The 22,078-nt window shown below is 40.0% G+C and overlaps 1 protein-coding gene across 1 annotated transcript in view; it reads right to left on the bottom strand.

Annotated features, from left to right (window-relative positions):
• C7H20orf194 (chromosome 7 C20orf194 homolog) overlaps window positions 1-22,078 on the bottom strand; it is a 78,801-nt gene that overhangs the window by 35,469 nt on the left and 21,254 nt on the right. The window contains exons 5-20 of the mRNA XM_030491485.1: window positions 19,630-19,726; window positions 18,034-18,140; window positions 15,332-15,409; window positions 13,064-13,162; window positions 11,959-12,014; window positions 10,702-10,837; window positions 9,022-9,103; window positions 8,083-8,119; window positions 5,864-5,951; window positions 5,377-5,453; window positions 5,052-5,096; window positions 4,285-4,330; window positions 3,825-3,936; window positions 2,904-2,974; window positions 1,982-2,032; window positions 1,103-1,190 (exon numbers count right to left, since the gene is read on the bottom strand). Of these exons, the coding sequence (XP_030347345.1) occupies window positions 1,103-1,190; window positions 1,982-2,032; window positions 2,904-2,974; window positions 3,825-3,936; window positions 4,285-4,330; window positions 5,052-5,096; window positions 5,377-5,453; window positions 5,864-5,951; window positions 8,083-8,119; window positions 9,022-9,103; window positions 10,702-10,837; window positions 11,959-12,014; window positions 13,064-13,162; window positions 15,332-15,409; window positions 18,034-18,140; window positions 19,630-19,726 (1,270 nt within the window). The remainder of the gene's footprint in view (window positions 1-1,102; window positions 1,191-1,981; window positions 2,033-2,903; window positions 2,975-3,824; window positions 3,937-4,284; window positions 4,331-5,051; window positions 5,097-5,376; window positions 5,454-5,863; window positions 5,952-8,082; window positions 8,120-9,021; window positions 9,104-10,701; window positions 10,838-11,958; window positions 12,015-13,063; window positions 13,163-15,331; window positions 15,410-18,033; window positions 18,141-19,629; window positions 19,727-22,078) is intronic.

Here is a 22,078-nt window from a genome sequence, read left to right as displayed (position 1 = left end):
TGGCAGGGGCTTGGAACTGGATGAGCTTTAAGCTCCCTTCCAACACAAACCAGTCTGAGATTCTACAACAATACAGTGAGCATTTGTGCCAACAAGCACTGGAGCTCCTGAGTGAAAAAGACAATGGAAAAAAAGTGGGACGGCATGTCAACTCCAGGAGGAGGCTTTGCTAGGAGCAAAGAACACAACTCCATAAATAAATTTAGAAGGAAATCATTCCAATCCCCTCCTACATTACAGGCAGCATGTCACATTGCCCAAAAGGTACATATTTGTCTTCAATTCTTGAGCTGGGAGCCCATGGCATTCTGTCACTACTGTAATGCCCAATCTTTCCAACCTAATGTTCCTGGAGGTAAAGAAAAGGCAGGGAACATATGGTACATGATCTATTAAGGGCAGAAGCAGCCAGTTTGTGCATGATTTGAATGTTAACTATGGAAAAAAAAGCCATCTTCTAGGTCTGCAAAGCCTCATTGTCAATCATGTAAGAGTCCCATGTGCCTCAGAAAGCAAGCCTGTAGGCCTGGTAGGAATCCTTCTTCTAGGGCTAGTGATTTGGGGTCTACAAGGATGCTGGAGAGGGACTTTTCATCAGGACTGTAGAGACAGGACAAGGGGTGATGGGTTTGAAGTTAAAGAGGAGAAGTTCAGGTTAGATATAAGGAAGTTCTTTACTGTGAGGGTGGTGAGGCTCTGACACAGGTTGCCCAAAAGAAGTGGTAAATGCTCCATCCCTGGCAGTGTTCAAGGACAGGTTGGACAGAGCCTTCGGGGACATGGTCTAGAGAGAGATGTCTGGGCCCATGGCAGTGGGGTTTGGAACTAGATGATCTTAAGGTCCTTTCCAACCCAAAGCATTCTATGATTCTATGATTTCAAGCAGAGGCTGGGGACAAAAGTAGTAAGACATGGAGTTTAACAAGACAGTTATAAAGGCAAATGGAAAGAAAGCTTAAGACAGTATAGGTAGGCTCACCAGATGTGTGAATCCCAGAAACTGTGCATCTCTCATGTTAAAAAAATAAACCCAAAACAAACACAAAACAAGGACAAGTTGAACAACTCTATAAGCAATGGAAAACAATAAACCACATCTCACCTTCTGCAGGCTTGGCCTGTGGATTGCTAGAATAAATATATGCTCCATCACCTCCGGTGAGTAAAGTGCCCAGAAAAGATTTGTCTTCCTAAAGAGGAAACACAAACACAAGTATCACAAATGGGATCAAGGACTGTAATCCAGGCAGGAATACTTTCTCATGCTTTTGCTCCAAGAGAAGAGATTTTTAACAGTATCTGTCAGAACTTTTAAACAGAAATACTAGTGAAAGACATCGTGCCAAAGGACCATTTATAAGGACTCCCCCTTCCCCACTTTAATTTTGCCAGTAGCTATTGAGTTACAAACTATTGTCACAATCACAAGGCATAGCTTTTTCTTTTTAGATTGTCAAGCCACTGAACTCAAAGTATATTACAGGAAAATAAATCTATTTATAAATGAAGATTTCTGGTAACCACAAATGAAACCACAAATGTGAAACTCATGTGGTTTAAGATGTTCCCAGATCCCAAATTCTTTTCTTTTACAGAGTGCTTAAAGTGTTTTCCTTTAGACATTTAGCATGCTAATTAAGTTAAAAGAAAGTTGCATGTAGAATGGCATTGAATTTGGGGTGTTTCTACGGAACACATGTGCTCCATGGGTAATACTCAGTGAGACTTCCATGAAATCCAAGCTTTAGTAGAACTCTTTTTGCTCTTGGCTTTTGTCATTCTTTGAAATGACTCAAACTTTTACACCCATTGTGTATTTTTTTTTGGTAGGTCAACCTTTGAAAGAAACAGGGTAGAACAGGCAAGTCCTTAGTAGAAGAGGACTAACAAGCATAATAAAAGCCACTAAGCAGCTAAGATTTTTTGACTACTGGTCATTGAAAGCGTAACTTTCTAGTTTAACAGAAGTATTTAATCTTACCTTCAATATATGCTGTGCCTTTTCAGACAGTTTCACATCACTATCTTCAACCTGTAGCCAGAAAGAGTTTCCATTTGTATGGTTAGTAGATAAAGCAAGTCCGATGTTCAATAAAAAGCATTAAAGAAGATTGAAGGCAAACAAGAACCTTAGGTACTGCGAATAGTTAAAGCTCTGAGAGCAGGCGGCTTCAGTCAACTCTGTGCTCTTATACTGTGTCACCCTGGGGCCTAAATTGTTCCTTAAAACACATTCATAGAATCTCAGCCTGGTTTGGAAGGGACCTTAAAGCTCACCCAGTTCCAACCCCCTGCCACGGGCAGGGACACCTTCCACTAGAGCAGGTTGCTCCAAGCCCCTGTGTCCAACCTGGCCTTGAATTTCAAGGGAATACTCCCCATTAAAGTCTAAAATATTACTGAATAGACACAAATAGAGTATCCCATTCAGTCTTATTTTTTATTACTCTTAAGAGTATTTAAGTATGGATTGCCAAAGGCGTAATGTTGCCCAACCTCATAAAATTCATTAGAATTACACCTCTAACGCAGCGTAATACATCAGAGGTCTGGAAGCAGACTATGCTCTCTGCTGGGGCAGACATTGAAGTGATCCACAATAAACACAAGTCACACTGAGTACTTGAAAACCCAGGCCTTTACACAGCTGAAAAACTGAAGTGGCGAAAATGAAATAATTTAAAACTCTTGTTGTGAATGGAACCAGCTGCCTGTTTCCACTTACTAGTTTTTCACTCCATGCCCAAATTCAAAAATCCGAATAGTATCAATATAATAATATTCTGTTTCAATACCCAAGTTAGTTCCAGCTTTTTTCCTCATACATCCATACTTCTACAACACATTCTCATTTGTGAATCTGTATGTATAGAAGAATCTCAAAGAAGTTTTGGTGTACTAACCAGCCAAGAAGCGTATCTTGGGATTGGTGCCGTCAGTATTATGTGGCTGGTTTCTGAATTAATGCTGCCATCTGCAGGGGAGTAAATGGAAAGCAAAGTAGTATAACACCACCCACACCCTTCAGACTGTTCAATGAGTTACTTTTAGGATTTGAAATTCCTTTAGGAAATCATTTTAAGGACTTATTAGTGTCGAAGCAAAGCTTTTGCAGGGGCTGCAACATGCACAGAGCTGTTACACGGTGCCAAACAAACCCTGCTTTTATTCTCGTCTTAGTACATGGCTTCTTCCTTTGCTTTCCTCCCTACCAAAAGTATTCCAACTCCCATGGTTAAAAACCCACAGCCTGTCTGGATACAAGAGTTCATAAATACTGCTCAGACAACCTCAGTATCTATTTTTGTCACATGTAAACAATCTGGAGAACATGCACTTGTCTGAAGTTATGGAAATTCCTTAGTATGCTGTATTTTAAATGTTCCAAACCCAAGCTTCCTAAAAATCATATCCTTTTTCACTGTTGTTTCATCTTTTCCAAACAAAGAGCAACTGAAATTAAAACTTATTGCATAAAATGTTACAAAAGGGATGGAAAAGAGCTGTTTGAATTTCCTCATACAGTAGAAAACAGTCGCTAAGGTTGAAGAAAATGCAGGAAGGGTACTATTACACTTGAATCTTTCACACCTCAGCCCTGCTGTATCACAAAGCAGCCATAAAAGCCAAAGTCTTTTAAGTGAAATGAGAGAAACTTGACACTTAAGATATTCAAGCTAAAACACTGAGGTCTTTCAATTAATCCAAAGGCTTACGACCGTAATGCTAATAGTAGTAACATCAATCGGAAGCCCTTTTGCTCTTGCATCACATCAAAGCTGTGACAGAATGACAACACTGTTGTTAGCATTTAAAATAGGTACCTTTTTCTTTTACTTGTATCTGGGATGTTAGAAAGGACTCTGAAAAGACAACAGATCCCAAGCATCCTCTTCCTGTGAGCAAATCCGGAATGTCAAATACCATCATAGACGCCTACAGCAATCAAACAGTTGGAGAGAAAGGAAAAGAAAGCACAACTTGAACCATTTCAATTGAAGCAGCAAAATCCATATGTCTTAAACCTCCTGAAACACTTTTATATTGGGTGGAAAGTCTGAGATCATCATTCTATGTTAATATTGTATTCTAAATTGCACTGTCTGACTTCATGTTAAAACTCAATTTTACCTGGTTTCAGCACCTGGAATTTCTCTCATCTCTCCCCTTACATTTGTATTCACACAGGTAAAAACCTCAGCATGTCCCATTAAAAAAAAAAAAGTCATTTGAGCTCAATCTTCTAGTAAAATGTATAATCAGAACACAGAGCAGCTTACTTACCGTTTTAATCAAACTCAGGCTGTCCTCGTTATCTAATGGAGTAATTCTGCAACAGTAATGATTATGAAATATTTAAAGGTTAGATCACTCTGAGTCACTCCAGAGCAGCCAGAAAAGCAACTATATTTTAAAATAAACTCTTATTTGTGTCGGTCCTTTCAGTCAATTAGATAGGATGGGGATTAAAAAAACCCCAAGCTTGGGACTGTAGTGATAGGACAAGGGGTGATGGGTTTAAACTTAAACAGGGAAGTTCAGGTTAGATCTAAGGCAGAAGCTCTTCCCTGTGAGGGTGCTGAGGCGCTGGCACAGGGTGCCCAGAGAAGTGGTAAATGCTCCATCCCTGGCAGTGTTCAAGGCCAGGTTGGACAGAGCCTTGGGCAACATGGTCATGGGTGAGGCATCCCTGCCCATGGCAGGGGGTTGGAAGTAGATGATCTTAAGGTTCTTTCCAACCCAAAACATTCTATGATTCTATTATATCATTTAAGTTAAAAGCATGGTTTTAAAACTACTCCTACTTCTACTCACTAACAGTGAATAAAACTGGTCTGCCCAGCTGGCTTAGATTTTTTAGATGTTTTTAAGATTGCACAGACTTACAGATATGAAATGATTAAACTGTCTCATACACAAAAGCATTTAGTACATCTTGCATGAAATAATCAATGCAATGTTTTCTCAGAAGTTCCAAGAGAAGAAAAAAAACTTATTGCTGTATTAAACCCACTAATTCATAACAAGAAGAGTAAGATGATGATACAAACCTGCCATGATTATTCACGGCCTGAATCTGAAAAGTGATTTTGGAGCTGTAAAACAGAAATTGTACTGGTGAAAAATGTGGTTTATACTTGTTCTACATGTAAGAAATAAGCAATAATAGATTTAAAGCAAAATAACTGTTGAAGCAATAAAAAAGGGGGGAAAAGATAAATGGACTTGTTATAATGGTTTTAGAAGTCTGAAAGCAAAGCCTTGGTATCTGGCAAGCAGGCAAGTTCATTTTAAACTTAATATTTGATGTACGTTTTGTGCCAAAGAAGCTCATACATCGACACAATACACCAGTAAGTATTTGATAATACATACCGCAGTGCCGTTTTAAGTTGGGTTAAATGCAGGGTATCTAACACAGACATTAGTATCTGTTCTGCTACCTCCTTTGCCTGAAAAAAAGGGAATAGAGAATAAAATCTCTTTTCCTATAGTCCCAAATCCCAGCCACCACAGGAGCACCCATAAGGTAAACAGAAGACCACATACTAGACAACACCACACTGATGCACCAGGCTAAAATCTGTTCTTTCACATAACTGATTTTCCTTACTATAAGCTTGGGAAAATTCATGAAGGATGGAAAAACAGTTGCAGATGGATAAAATTAGATATATTTTGAAATTTCTCTGTTTTAAACAGAATTCAGAGAGACTGGTTGGAGGCCACAGTATTAACATCATTAATGTTATGCAGTTGATGGAAACATTTATTGTATGTTTTCTTTTGGTTTGCGTGTAATCTTCTATTGCAAGCAATCCAAATCAACAAGGACAGTGTACAGAATGGGTGCTTCATTTACCTTGGATTCAGTGGAAGTTTTAGCATAGCACTCAATGCCAGCAAGCACAGCCTCTACAACAGCAGTATATATTTGCGACAACAGCGTACTGAAGAGAGATACAAACACAACATTTACTAGACAGATAGAGTTTTCTTCCTCCTCTGTTTAAAGGAGCTGGTTGTCCTCTCATAACACAACTCCCTTATATTAAAGGGGTCCTTGTTCAAGTAAGTGTAGAAATCACAGAACCATAGAATGATTTGGGTTGGAAGGGACCTTAAAGCTCATCCAGGTCCAACCCCCTGCCACGGGCAGGGACACCTTCCACTAGAGCAGGTTGCTCCAAGCCCCTGTGTCCAACCTGGCCTTGAACACTGCCAGGGATGGGGCAGCCACAGCTTCTCTGGGCACCCTGTGCCAGTGCCTCACCACTCCCATAGTTTTATACTTAATCTTTTAATTTAATATAAACTGAATTAGAGCAAGCAAATTGCTCAAATTACAGAATATCTTGGGGAAAAAAACCTCGTGGCACAAATATATCCCTGCTCTAATGAGTCAAGCTAAAAACCAAGATGTTTTATTGTTGACTTTCACTGCAGTTGTGTTGAGGATCACATCCTAAATACTCCAATAAGAACAGAACAGGGGCCCCGTGTTCTGCAAAAGCAAAACTGGGAAACAGAGTGAAGCAGCTTCAGAGAGTGACTTGTTCTGGAGCATGTCAAGCAAAAAAAGATGCCAAAGTAAACCAGTCACCACACCCTTTAGAGCACTTCTATGCCCTGGCTCTGTCCAATTCCCTCCTTAAAAGGGAACTGAAAATATTGTACAGAAATAAACAAAGGTTGGCTGAAGCCAGAAGTGACTTACAGCCACATATTTATAGCTCCAGAACTACTGAAAAAACCCTATCTGTGCTCAGCTAAGAAACATCAGCCTCTGTCTTCCAGCTAAATTGGAACACAAAGGTAAGCAGATCAACAAAACAGTCCTACTTCTCCAAATTTTCACTCCTCTCATTGCTCCTCTGCAACTGCCAGATGTTGAGGGAGGGAGGAAAGAGAAGGATACAGCATTTAAGCCATATGCACCGTATGCATAGGATTCCTGAGGGATGGAAAGAAGCATTTGAGGCTCTTAAACATGGCCCAAAATGCAGCAATGCTTCTCTTTGAACTTCCAGGGATGGGGCGGCCACAGCTTCTCTGGGCTGCCTATGTCAGTGCCTCGCCATCCAGTAATACCCAACAATATTCTATATGGTTTTATATATACATGTATACATACGTATATATGTATTCCATATGCTTCATTGGAACATACATGTAAGCAAAATTACTTGTCAAAGTTACTATAAAGAGAAAAGTCTGCTGCTCAGTCTGGTAACTTCACTTTTTCATCTTTGAGACCCACATCACAGCTGCCAAAAGTCAACAGTACTTAGCAGGAAAGGTCACCACCACCAGCTCCCTCTGACACATCTTTAAGCTCTTGCTAACCTGCTCCAGTGCAGAAGCAAGAACAGGCTCCTAAAATGATCCTAATGAGCAAGGAGGACAAAATCTCTAAGGAAAGGTCTGGTTTATCAAGATTAAGAACAGTACCAAAGCAGGTTATCTACCACACTCTTAAAGCTCGACAGGTATCTACAACATGCAGAGAAGTGGACATCAACATGGATAAACAAAGTCTTGTTTTGTGAAGGTTAAAATGTGCTGGAGCTTTGTTGCTTAGTAATAAAAAAATCCCAAAGTTAACTTTTATCTATCCTTTAATACAATGAAATTACTTACAAGTTTCAGTGTTCCCTGTTGGTGTTTTTACTAACCATTATAAATTTAACATGTTGTTTAGCTTAATGAAACTAAGAAAATCACTTTTACTTCTATCAACGGAACATGATCCCATTCAGTTACAGATACTTTCCCCTTAGTGTATATAAAGTACATTTTAAGGCTATTTAAGTGTGAAGATAAAAGAATTTAAGCAGAATTTACTACTATTTCCTTGCACACTTTCCTGTACAGTAGAAGGAACATCACACTAACAATTCCTAGTTTGCTCACTGAAACCTTCAATGAGCAATTTGCCTTTGAAACCCTCTCACATTATGCTAAATCAAAGTGTAGCTCTGCAAATGCCAACAGCCACTGCTGACTAAAAGCAGCTTTGACCTACTGCCACCAGGTAGAAAGAGTGAAGAATTAAGCCATAATAGAAAGTCGGCAGCTTACATTTGTTCAGCTTGCTTGTGCATCTCGTTGTCATTTCCTGTGTTAAAGACAAAAGTGTTTGGTTTAAGCACTTTCAGAAGCATTTATACAGAACTTCATGGGCATAACATTTCTGCTGAGTATCTCACATGACATTTAGCCAGTATTTTATACAACTGCAGATTTCAAATAGAGCCAAGCACAGGTTAAGCTGTGTCAGGACAGACAGTGCATCCCACAGCCAAGAGATCTGCATCCCCCAAAACCAGCTGCGCTGGGTCAGAACAAAGATCCTGTCTCCCATGCCTGGATGTCCAGGAAAAAGCACAACTAGAGCAAACATATGCCATAATTCCTTCCATTTTCCAGCCATCTTCTTTTCAGATATTTCTGAGCTGGATATGGTTTCAAGATAAGGAAACTGACTTTATCCATGGACTCCTGCAGCCATTTAAAATGAGTAAGAAAATTGCTTTTAAAGATTTCACATGGCTTGTTTTTATTATGGAAGACAGTTGTTATAACACACTCCACTGGACCCAAATCAGAGGATAAAGGATGAAAGTCAAAGAATTTTCTCTATCCTGTAAAAATCCTCAATTATATTGTCAAATTAAAAACAAAGCAGGTTTATTTGACAACTACCACTTTGAATTACTCTATTTTTGAGGAGTGTTCTTCTATCAGCCTGTATGGATCATGGACTTAAATGTTTTTGTAGTGCTTGTAAAAGGTTTGCACACTCAGCTCTGACAGATTTCCACACAGGAAGGTAGGATATGCAAAGGAACAATGTTCTACGATGATTTCATGCACTGGCTACAGAACTACATGTTACCTACCACTCCATAGCCTAATGCTCATAAAGGAATCAAAGCTGTCTTTAAATTGCTACAGCTTTTAAATAAGCAAAGAGAATAACTGCCTTCAATTACTGCTTGGCATTTTTAATGTACTTACCCAGGAAAGGAATGTGAGTGGTTCCAAAAAAATAGGTCCTTGAACAAGCCAGAGGTCCCTTTGGAGATACACACTGCACTACCTAGTTGTCAGTAGTAACAAGATACAAAAAGACCTTAGTAAAACAAATTGGTGCCACAACTAACAATCAGCTAAGTTCCCCTTAAGTCTTCTAACCACTGACATACTACAGGAAGAGTACAACACAGACTGAACTGGAGTGTAAAAAAGCAACTTACGTTTTCATAGGAATATTTCACTTTTGACTTGACCTGAATGGTTGAAAGACTTTGGAAAGGAGATGAGCTCTGACTTCCGTAAGCGTTAATGTGTGTTCAATTTCCTACGTCAACTGCTCTTTTCATGAAGAGGAAAGTGTGTCAGGGTCCCAAAACTATGCTTGCACATGGTCTTATTTACTATTTTCATGACACCCTATTAAAACAGTATCACCTGTACCTGTAAATAAACCACCTTTTTAAGAACAACGTCAGAATCTGAGGACAACAGTGGAGCAAGTACATCAGAATAAAACCGTACTTGCATTTTGGAAGATATCAAATGGTCTTAATGGGAAAGTTAACAAGGGAAAAAAAAGCAAAATTGGAAGTGTTTTTACAGAAATAGAGTTAGAAAGAGCAGCAAATGGAGGATGAGATTTCACCAGATGCTAAAACAATCCTTTCTCAGGCTCTCAACACATGCAGTGTTCAGAATACCCACGTCCATCCAGCTCTAAGGCACCTCCGCATGAAATGCTGTCACAACAAGATCATAAACTCACTCCCTCAATCATACTCTCACTCCACGATGACCTGTACTCAACCACATCCATCTCCTCAGCAGCACAGACTCTGGACTCGCACAACTGATGGACACTCCTGGAGCCCATGGGAATTGCTCACAGGGAGAACTACACAACGCAAGCTCCACGCTACCTCTCCTCCTTCGCTGCGAGTTACCTTCTTGATGCACCCAGCCCAGCCAGCCAGAGGATCTGAATTCCCTGGGGTCGCTTCCCCAGTTACGTGCAACAAGCCATCGACCTCATCATATGTTTTAAAACTAAGCTTTTACTTGAAAATGGAAACAAGTTAATCTTACAACTTGAGCTTAACATTGCTTTGGAACACCAGAAAGAGTTGCAGAGTTTCATGAACTGTTCAGTTGCTGAAGCATACATGGAAATTGGGATATACACAAGTACACTGTGTCTATTCACACAGACATTATCAAAATGTGACTATTTCTTTTTAAGGAATGGCTAAACAATGCTGATTAAAACAAGATTCTGTGTGTCAGAGTTGAGTACATCATATGTTACTATCAGGAAGATTTTCACCTTATGGCTAGAACAAAGGTCCTCACAAAAGCTTTTCCCTCTCCCCCACCCCACACATTTACAGCACCACAAGTGTTTAAAAAGTTGTCTTTTTATAGGGGAAAAAATATTTTCACCCCTTCAGGAATCCCTGATTTAACATCCAGTATAATTTGACTTGGAAAAAGAAAGAAAAAGGAAATTTGTTCCTTAAACTGATTGTTAAGGTAACATGTTTTTATATGCTAAGAAGAAATTGGTGTTTAACTCACGTAAGGTAAGTATTTTAAGGGTACAAAAAGCATACAAAGAAAATGCACAATGCTTCAATATATCAGCTAACTACATAAAAGCCTTACCATATGCTTTGCAGTGCTCCCCTCAAGGCCAGTGTTTCGAACAAGATGTCCTTCTGATGGAAAATTAAAGTTACCAGAGTTCAAGTTTTCCTTAGTTGAGTGGCTACCGAACAGGACAAAGGGCTGCCGGCTAGGGCTAAGGAGAAAAGAGGGGAATCAGCACCATAATATTTAAGGAAAACTTACAAACAACAAATAAAATCAAAGATTTCAAGTCTGAAGGACCAACTACTGGATTTCTAGAAGAGTAGGACAAAAAAGTTTACTCTAGTTATAGAAAACTTCCCGTTGAAAAGACCGAGTTCCAAAGAAAAAACCTACTTTAAATATCTCAAGGCTGTTTCCCAAACGCCATTAGAAGGTTTTTTCTCCCTCTTTTTTCATGTAAATTGCCTTGAAAAGCTGACTAGTTGAAAATTTACCATTTTGAAAAAGCCTGAAATGACTATATTGTTGAATTAAGCAAAACTATTTTGGTTGCAGTTCTGGCTTTGGGCCCAAGACTCAGCTGGAGAGGTCAAGGTCTTTCTTCTCATTATTTAAATGCAAACAACATAGGATGCTGAAAACAATGAAGGACATTGAACTCCACTGTTTAATTCCAAATAAAGAGGAATCTGCAGACATTCAAGTAGCTAAGCAACCTTTATTTAGCTCAAAACAGCAGAAGTCTTGGTTTTGCAACACAGGACAAGCAACCTTCCTCTCTCAGTTAAAATTCTAGGCTGAAATGAAATAAAGCTGCATTCCTCGGCCTATATTGGCTAAGATTTGGGGTTTTAACCACCTATTTTAAGCACTGGTCTTGTGCATGTTGTGACACACAAAAGCATACTGACTTCTTCAACCTGCGTATTTTAATTGGGTTTGAGTATCATAAAGAGGACCAACAGTATCATACAAGTAAGACCATCACATAAATAGGACCAACTGAACTGTGTAAGATCATGAGTTTGTTTAGATCATAGAATACCACGTTGGAAGGGACCAGATATCTGACTGTGAAGACACTGACCATACTAGAATGCACAAAGTGGATGGTTTCAAACACAGTGACAGCAGCATTAAATCCCATGAAAATGTGGCTTATCCTTCCCAGAAATACCCTTGCACATTTCTTTTCAATATACAAAGATGAGATGTGATATAATGAGATGATCTCAAAGGGAATTATAAGCATTATAGCATCAGAGGTATGGAAATAACATATTGAGGTACTAGTGACACCACCATTTCACAGGGAATAATGAGTAATACCTGTTATCTGTTATATGACTTGAGATCATTCCATGACTGAAATAACTTCTGAAAGGCTGTGAAGAAGTAGAAAAAAACCAAACTGATGAGTAAGTAAGTGAACAGAAAGCGTGATATATCTTCATTATCACTGAGAAGAAACCTGAATCATCCCTCTTAGAAAAACCTCCTGCCACCAGAAAGTACTGTGCTATTTTCACCTATGCTGTTATGTTACCATCAGTTCTATTAGAATCACAGGATGGTTTGTGTTGGAAGGAACCTTGAAGCTCCTCCAGTTCCAACCCCCGGCCACAGGCAGGGACGCCTTCCACTAGAGCAGGTTGCTCCAAGCCCCTGTGTCCAACCTGGCCTTGAACACTGCCAGGGATGGGGCAGCCACAGCTTCTCTGGGCACCCTGTGCCAGCGCCTCAGCACCCTCACAGGGAAGAGCTTCTGCCCAAGAGCTCATCTCAACCTCCCCTCGGGCAGGTTAAAGCCATTCCCCTTGTCCTGGCCCTCCAGGCCCTTGTCCAAAGCCCCTCTCCAGGTTTCCTGGAGCCCCTTTAGGCACTGGAACTGCTCTAAGGTGTCCCCTTCAGGAGCCTTCTCTTCTCCAGGCTGCCCCAGCCCAGCTCTCTCAGCCTGGCTCCAGAGCAGAGCTGCTCCAGCCCTCGCAGCATCTCCGTGGCCTTCTCTGGCCTCACTCCAACAGCTCCACGTCCCTCTTGTGCTGGGGGTCCCAGAGCTAAGCTATGCTTAAGATTTGACACGTGCAACCTTGTTTGGAAATGCACATACCAGAGCTTCCACCAAATTAAAGTTAATCTATCTACAAATAGGTATTTGCTGTGCAGACATACATCAACTCAATTCGATTATCAATGAACAAACACTCAACTGAATTACACCGGGCAATGCTAAGCCATGGACAGATAAGGTGGGTGGTGAACTTAAAAAGAAACACAATTCCCAAAGGAACAAAAAGAAACACATTTCCCAAACAATGAAAGGTGACATGGGGGAGGGAGAAGAAGAAACCAAAAACCAGAAACCTGAATGCTGAATACTTATACTTGCGTGTGGATGGCACGAGGGTTCAAAGGATTACTGAAGAAGACCTACCTCTCCCGCCTGAGATTCCGACAGTTCCAGAATGAAGGGAATTTCAGTATCAAAATTAGCAAAAAACTTGGTCCACTGGTGCTCAAAAACCATTAAATCCTACAAGAAAAATATTCGACATTAAGGGAAGTGTTATACCAGAGAAAGGATTTCATAGATTGTACTGAAAGAACACGAATTACTTTAGAACAACACAGATTACATTTCACTATGCAATACAGAGTACAGCCTGCCCAAAGAAACAATAAGAAAAATAAACCTGATATAAAAGATAAGGACTTTCTGCTGGATTTTAGGGGTCTTTTTCAGATTTGTGGGGTTTTTTGTTTGTGGGTTGGGTTTTTCTGGGAGACAGAAGAGCGAAAAGGACCAGAGCTCTGCACTATCTGCTTTTAACCTATGGGAATAGACTGGTTTCAGATCACTCCCAACTCGGACTTAAAGTTTCCCATAAGACTTCCAAAATGAACCCTTGGGCAAATTTAATTCTCAATTTTTCAATCTGTATCTGGTTTCGCAGTAACTTGTATCTGATGTTAAGTAAGCTTGTGGACAGAAAATGAGGAACAGGGTGGGGAATTTGGGGAGCTCATGATATGTGAGTTGCAGTCATTTCTTCATCTGCATTTGTCGAAACAACTGCTAAGTGGAAAAGGCAATCTCAGTAACACCTCACTGAAGCAGAATAAAAAAGGAAGATGATTACAGCTAAGACTACAGCTAAGAGCTAAAAAAACAGAGCATCAATAAAGAAAAGACTGTATCATGCTGATAAAGCAGGAACCTCATAGAATCAGGCTGCTCTCAAGATTATTTTCAGTTACTTGTCACATATTAACTTGGAAGATTACACTCATCCTGATTTTGGAAAGTGTAGTTTCTCAGATATATATAACAGGCAAACCCAGAACTATGATTTTAGCAGTGGTACAAGTATTATACAGTATTTTACTTCAGCTACTTCACTAATGCAGCAATGAATGAAATCTAGAGAGTGAATGTTGATGACATCTTACAAGCTGAAATATCAATAAAGTCTATATTAGTGGTTTAAAATACAGGTTTACATTTAGAGGGAAAAACTAGCATTGGAGAATATTCCAGTGCAAATAATCTTTCCATAGAAGCTAAGAACTAACATGTGGTTTTGTGAGTTTTTTAGAACATGCCAATATTGTACAGAACATTCTTTTAAACCCCAAGTGGAGTTCAAATCAGAACTTAGTGAAATCAAAACTATCTTAACAAAGCAGAAACATATATCAGCTTCAAATGGTCTTTAAGGTCACCTAACTTCACCCTCACTGCGAAAATTAGTCATTTTTTAAATCACCAACGTCTGTGAAACCAAAGTTGTATGCAAACCCCATTCTTTACCTTATTTTCCCAGAAAATTTGAAGCCAATTTAACAACTTCCAGATTCAACACTTCAAAGTAGGATAAATAAGTCTGTTTCAGGGTAGACTTACCACATACAAGAAAAGTCCCAAACATTTACCTCACATCCCCAGGAAAAGGGAAGTGAAGCATCAGAGAGTGACTGTTTAGACTGACAGCCTTGTAAACCGTATAACATTCTAATTTTCATTAGAGCAGTTGATTAAACAACCAAATTGGGGTGAACTACCAGTATTTTATTAATAAAGAATACTTGCTGCTCAACTTGCTATATATTAAAAGCCTGCTTTGCTGCCAAGCTAGAAACTGAACAAAATCATATATACTAATAGTCATACATTGCTTTCTTCTGTGGCACTGAGATCAGAGCATCACATTAAAATGAGGAATCACTTTACAACGGCTGTTGGTATTCCACAAAGCATCAGTTCAGCCACTATGTGTCACTGTTACCCGCTTAAAGCGATCCTGAGAAGTGGGTTTTCCTGGAAGAATGGCTGTATGTTAAAGTGGATTCTCTCCCCACCCTTGCTGCAGAAGGAGGATTAACCCACACAGACATACCAACAGTCTGTTCTTTGTACATAATCCTATGACCTGAAGAACACTCACACGCTATTTAGAAAAACTTTCAGGAGAAGATCAGCAAACTAAGACATTCCAGAAATCCAAGATAAGCAGTTCTAATGTTTCGTGGATTTTATGGTTGATTTGAGGAAAGGGAAGAGACCTTACAAACAACAGTATGCAGAGCCAGTAGATTAAGTCCATAAGCACTAGTAAAACCAAGCGAACAAAACCACACCAGTTTTGCTCTGCAGCTACACGAACAAACCAGCAGCTGATTCAGACTATTTCACCTGCATTACCTCAAAGAGCAAGTCCTCCAAGGAAACAGGATCCATCTTGCTGTATGTCTTCCACAAATCAACGCTGACATCCATTAACTGAAACAGATTTTAAACACACTGCTGTGAGAAACACCATGAAGAATGCCACAGATTCAGGTTTAAGCCACACAGACAGACTTGCAGCACACTGCCCAGTCTACCAGCCCTCCTTAACTCTGAATTCATAACTATTTTTACACTACTGGTTACAAAAGACTTGACAAGATGTAAATGCTCTGGATGCGTCCAAGACTCATCTCCTAAAGTGAGGGTTTGATGTGGAACGTTTTGCGTCCACCTTTCAAACAAATCATCTCACAAAGTTTTTCAAGTTGAATGAATAGCAAAGAATAGCTTCGGCTGGTACAAGCAAGAGGGAAACATCAGTTTTCTGAGACAAGACAGACAAGAAGCAGATTCCAAGGCTACGTGTCCTACACACCAGCCAATGCTTGCCGTAAGCATAATGTAAATATAGGCTACTTAACTTAGCAATCAGCAATACCTCTTTCCAAGTAGCCAGATGAGGCATGAGAACACTGTTCCAAAATATATTAAGGGAAACTTGACCCCGAATAGTCTCTGCATTCACAGAATCCCCACCACCCACTTAATTAAAAGTTCACCTATTGGCACAGTAAAGTCTCTGAATTACAGCATCTTGAGCAATTCTGATTTCTGTAGTAATAGAGCAATTGCCCTTAAAGCACTGAAAAAAAAATATAGCAAGTTATCATAGAACCCCAGACTGGTTTGTGTTGGAAAGGAGCTTAAAGCTCACACAGTTCCAACCCCTGCCACGGGCAGGGACACCTTCCACTAGAGCAGGTTGCTCCAAGCCCCTGTGTCCAACCTGGCCTTGAACACTGCCAGGGATGGGGCAGCCACATCTGTGGCCTCAGTACTAGAGAGCATCACAGAAGCACATTTTATGAAGCACATTTATTACGTGGTTCATTAGATTATCTTAAAATCAACAGCTTAGAAAACATAGCAGAGGGGAATGTCAGTTTGAGGAGCTAAAAATGCACTGAGAACACCCCCTTTTAGTAACGGCAGTTTTCACTTACAGGTCACTTACAGTGATCCCAAATGTACTTCCTCTCATAGACTGTTTTTTCCTCCCCTTCTGTGACATATAGCAGCTGCCTATCAGATAGCCATGCATAAACAGTTACATAAAGAGTCAAGAATGCCACTTCCCACTTGAAATGCCCTTATGACTTTAAGGGGGAAGAAAGCAACAACTCAGGCTGGAACTGGCTGAACTGCCAGAGCTAAAAGGCTTACACGTAGATACTGAGAGTTTTCATTGCTCCTTTTTAAGCCTGCAAGTGCGCTGTAAAGACAGTGGCAACTCCCACAATTTAACAGGAGAGGGTCTGTCTTTACAAATGTCATTGCCATTTCCTCAAAGCAGCTACAGATTCCTGAAAGGAATTAGCAAGGATCATTAAAGACCCAAACGACTCCTGTATTTAGAGTCCATTGGCTCCTTTCTGACATCAATAAAGGCTACTGATACTTAGGCAGACCACCACAAGGATGCTCATCTATCTGTACTTTGTATTTAATGGTTTCATTAAAATCATTGAAGTATTATAAGTTAAAGAGATAAAGTATTTACAGGTTGGTACAGGAAGATGATTACAGTACTAGTGATGGAATGAATTAAAAGAAGAAAAGCATTAAGAAAGGTATCAATAGTAATGGAATAAAGAAAAAAAGGATGAAGGTTATCAATGAAAAGAGTTCAGTGCTCAGAAAAAGGCACATTTGAACTCACATAATAGATTACTGAGCAAGCATGTACAGTACTACATGTGATGAGACTTTAACAATGGTACTATGAATTCCTTGGGGGTTTTTCCAGTTGTCAGAAGCCAGACAAAGAACATTCTGGCTGTAAAAATAGAGGAATAACGAGAAAAATAGGACATCTGCATTTCTGGGGCAGATGTCCAAGAAAATTAAATAGGAGAAGATTCAAACAAGTACATAAATACAAAGCTGTCCTCTGAAGATGCTGCTAGTGTTGAATTAGTCAATAGGCAAGTCAAATGACACAAATGGCTTAGAATGGAACAGCAAATCATTATTAAAACTAGGAGCATCATCCAAAATCTTGACTGTTGCCCTATTCAGCAGGCTGTGATGACCCAACCATATATAATGTTGATGAGAAAAGTAGATGCATCTCTTGTGTCAAAACCAATGACCCAAGAAATACAATCACTTCTTATTTTCTCAGTTTATCTCTCAGCATTGGTCACTAACCAGCTTAACCAGCTTCTTTTACACTGTTCTTGAAGATCTATACCCATTTAGCTGAGTTTAAAGAAGTGTTTTCTGTTATTGGTAGAGGAAGCTCTAGAAAATAAGGAAAGGAGCTCTAAATCACAACAGGGGGCTTGAAGAATGATCAATAGCCATGGTTTAGCCAGGACTGAGTGCTGTGCAGAACATAACAGTCTCTCAGCAAGATTGTGGTGTCTCCAGCCCTGCACATTCAGAACTCAGCTGCGTAAGATCCTGAGAAACATCATCCAACTTAGAAGCTCTCGTGACTGGTGAGTCAGGATGAGATGATCTCAAATGGTACTTTCCAACGGAAATAATTCCATGATTCAATTTCTGCTGCAGAATAGGAATGGAAGAGAAGGAAAAAGGTAACTACTCACTTCATATTTCATTGTAAAGAAGCCATCGCCCCCGATTCCCTCCAGCGCAAACGCCTGCACTATCGGCCACTTCTCAACAATGAACATGTCAAATATCTGCAGGTGACCTGAAAAAGAAATGTTGCAGTGTTTAACATTGCCTCACGAACACCAGCAGTTGAACTTGCTGTGTGATATTAGAGTTGTTCTGAGATTCTAATAAAGGATCTCAATTATCCTGTCTTTGTACAACTTCAAGTCTCTAATCAAAAAATGGGCTTTGTGAAGTATGTAGCTTTTAGAAACTTCTTTATTTACACCCCATATTATATCCCTTTTTTCCAGCTATCAGTCCAGTACAGGGTATTCTGTCTCTTTGCAAATTTCATTCCAACACCATTAGCAAAACTGTGCCCATTAAATTTCAAGATAAAAACCAGGGAGCTTTGCTTACCCCAATTTCTTCAGATGTTCGGCCTTAAAATACTGTCATCATCATAGAATCCCAGCCTGTCTTGTGTTGGAAGGGACCTTAAAGCTCATCCAGTTCCAATCCCCTGCCACGGGCAGGGACACCTTCCACTAGAGCAGGTTGCTCCAAGCCCCTGTGTCCAAGCTGGCCTTGAACACTGCCAGGAATGGGGCAGCCACAGCTTCTCTGGGCACCCTGTGCCAGCGCCTCAGCACCCTCACGGGGAAGAGCTTCTGCCTCAGAGCTCATCTCAATCTCCCCTCTGGCAGGTTAAAGCCATCATCCCAGTGTTAATCAGAATTTTAACTCGGGGGAGAGGAAAACCGTCCTCCCTGGTACACATCAGTGAAGCTATAAGCCATCTGAAGTGATGTGTGATTATCATCCTACACACCTTCTTCAGATACTTCCTAGCAAAGAACTGTCATCCTTCCCCCACGCCCTGACCTGTTAGTGATTTTTCAGGCAGTCAGAGCTTATCGTCCTTTCTTTAAAAGACGCAATGAAGAATTAGGAATTAAACAGAAAAGAACCAAAAATCTGAATTAGCTTGTTTTGAACTTATGTGATTCAAAAATAGAAAGCAATTTCCTTTATGGTTTGCCTCTCACCTACTGTACTAAGGTTACTCACCACAATAAATCATATAAAGCCGCACATGCTCATGCTGTACAAGCACTGCATTGCTTTGGCATTATTCACCATTGGGGATACTGCAAACTTCCCTGAACAATGTAAGATTACTCTGCTGGGGCTGTGAGGTTGGCTACAGATCACAACAGGAAGTCGTGCAGTCCAGTTTTTTTCAGTGCTAAAAAAGGAACCTTGCATAACAAAATGTTTATTCTCTCCTTACATAAAGAAGTATTTATCTGGAGCTCCCATCTGAACAGAGATCTTGTGTAGCAGCAGAACACACTTCTCTGAATGCAAATTGACTCACGCTGGGAGCATTCACCCTTCAGATGAAGCTTCCATTTTTCAGAAAGGAATCCAACTCTTAAGCAAAAAGAGCCTCAAAGGCAACTACTGACACAATAATAGTTATTTCTTACCAAAGGCAAGGAAATCTTCATTCCCTGAGCTGTTGATCTGCATGCTGCAAAGCACTAACACCCCTATAAGCAAAAACCAAGCTACCCTACCTTGGCAGCTGTACGGAATACCAATGCGACTGCAATCCCGAACCATGTCTACAAAGCTGGAAATCTTGAATTCCTCTGCAACTTCTTCATCTTCATACTGAAAGAAGTAGTTAAAAAGAAAATGTGATCAGGCATGCCTAATTAATTGTTAGTTTTGTACAAAAGGGAATATTTATTCTACTGTTTCAATTCCATAGCGAGTGTCACATCATCCACTAAAATATCACCTAGAGCTTCCAGAAGCTTAAGAACCTCTTTAGTCTCTACATTTTGGAAACTCCATCATAGCAGTGATTTATTGAAGCCAATGGCAATAGTTCTTTAAAAATCAAACTTCAGAGCAAGGTTTTTCATAAGGTTATATGAAGACATAACTATATACTTTATTTTCAGCTTTCAATGAAGTCTTTCAACATCATCTACTAGATTAGGAACAACTTTTAAGCAATAAAAGATATTTTCAGAATACCAACTTGTGCCACAAAAAACTTGCCACACTTCATGGGGATAGATATGCCTCAGGTCACAGAACAAGCAAAGAGAAGCAGTTGCTGTCTGAGGTAGAGATGGATATAGGAAAAGGAGGAGGAAAGAAGAGACATGACTATGCTGCTGTTTCACACTAGTAGCAGACTGAAGTTGCCTGAAGACTTGAGTAGACTGAAGAGCAGAAGAGAAGAACAAATATCATACTTACGGCTCAGAAAAGCATAAAAACCAGGCTGAAGAGCCAAATCACATAAAAATCATTTTTAGAACAGAATAAAACCCTAAAAATGCTCTCTCATTTTTATCTGGAAAGGGACAGTTTAGCAGTAAGCCTGAAACCAACAGGCTGAGCCCCACTGGGTACTTCAAGAGTCATTTGCTTTCTGGAGCAAGATCAGAAGGTAGTGATGTTTTGTCTATTTACTTTCTTCCTTTTTTTATATACAGTGCTCTGAACTTAATATCAAGGCAAATTACATGATTATGAACTTCTTGTATAGAGCTTTTGTGAGCTTCAGGGTACACCCAACAAGTTATTTTAAGAACAAGTTCTTTTAAGACAAGCCTGAATTGAAGATGCAGCCGCGGTTCCTCTAAGATACGTTCTTTCTTCAATCCCAGGAAGTCAGATCAAAGTTCCAGTTCGAAGCCAAGCCCCAAACAACTGCCAGTTTCTCAAGGCTTAAAATGCTGTCAGAATAAGAACTGGGGTTTTGGCAGGGTGCTAAAGGCTTGCTCACTATCTGAGATTGCAGAATGCAGCCCAGCCTATAAACAGCACAGTCACGACACCTAGAAAGCTTATACAGTATTCATCAGATTTCAGTACTTTATCTTATTTGGTTATTTTGAAGCATGTTAATAATAGTTTTTTTCTTCCAATAAATAAGAAGGAAGAAAGGAAGGTGATGCTGTAGGTTTTGCCAGATTAAAGAGCTGAACAGAGCCAGGTATGGCATTTGTTTGCTTTATTTTTAGAACTCCTGAGCTTTTTGGGTTTCATTTTTATAAAAGCAAGCAAAAGCTATTTTTATCACTGAAAAAGCCAATCTTAAAGGCCACTAGAGGGAAAGCTCCTATAAACAGGATGCACCTAAAGCCTGACACAGCAATAGCTTTTTGTTTCTCTTTCAGAAGCAATCTAGGAACCTGGCAGTTCTTATACATTAGGAATGTGGCTGGGAATGCATCGCTCAGCTCATTCAGATGAAGCAGCAATGAAGTAAATGTGTTTTCAGCTTCAGAAACCAAACTTTTCCATTCATTTCCACAAACAGCAAGGTGTGTGGTTTACCTTTCTAGTTAAATCATTATTTCAAGCCAGTACTGTGTGATTAAGGTTTCTACTCCCCACAATAAGTCATATAAAAGCCCATAAGCAGATGAAACTTAAAATCCAACAGCTGGGACTGTAGTTGTCCTAGCAATAGTGTGTTAAGAACCACTTCATTCTTGATTCCAATGCTTTATCACGGTCAGGTACGCTTCAAGATTTGCCCTTTCAGTGGGGATTTTGGCAACAGAAAAGCCTTGTGAAGCCAGGCTTCAGATTTTGCTGTGGCATGCTTTAACCTATAGCTCAGCAGTTTATATCTTAATATAAAGATCTTATCCCTCTCTATGCAGCATTCAAAGCAGTGTATCTACAACACTGCATCCAGTTTCGGGACCCATGAACAAGCAAGACATTGCTGCTTGTTGTGGAGCAAGTTCACTGGAGGGCCACCACGGCAATCAGTGGGTTGAAGCACTTGTCCTACAAGGAGAGACCCAGGCTTCTTCAGCCTGAAGGAGGTAATGACTGGACCTCATAACTGCCTTCAAACACCCACAAAATCTTATTGAGATGGTGAACCAGGCTCTTCACAGTGGTCTGCAGTTGCAGGATGTGTGACAAAGGGTATGATTTAAAACAGGAAGGGTTCAGATTAGATAAAAGGAAACTCTTTCTTACTGTTAC

This window comes from Strigops habroptila, chromosome 7, assembly GCF_004027225.2.
Source record: "Strigops habroptila isolate Jane chromosome 7, bStrHab1.2.pri, whole genome shotgun sequence".
Lineage (NCBI taxonomy): Eukaryota > Metazoa > Chordata > Aves > Psittaciformes > Psittacidae > Strigops > Strigops habroptila.
The sequence above is the reverse complement of the archived record's forward strand: the minus strand, read 5'-3'. Positions and strand labels throughout refer to the sequence as shown.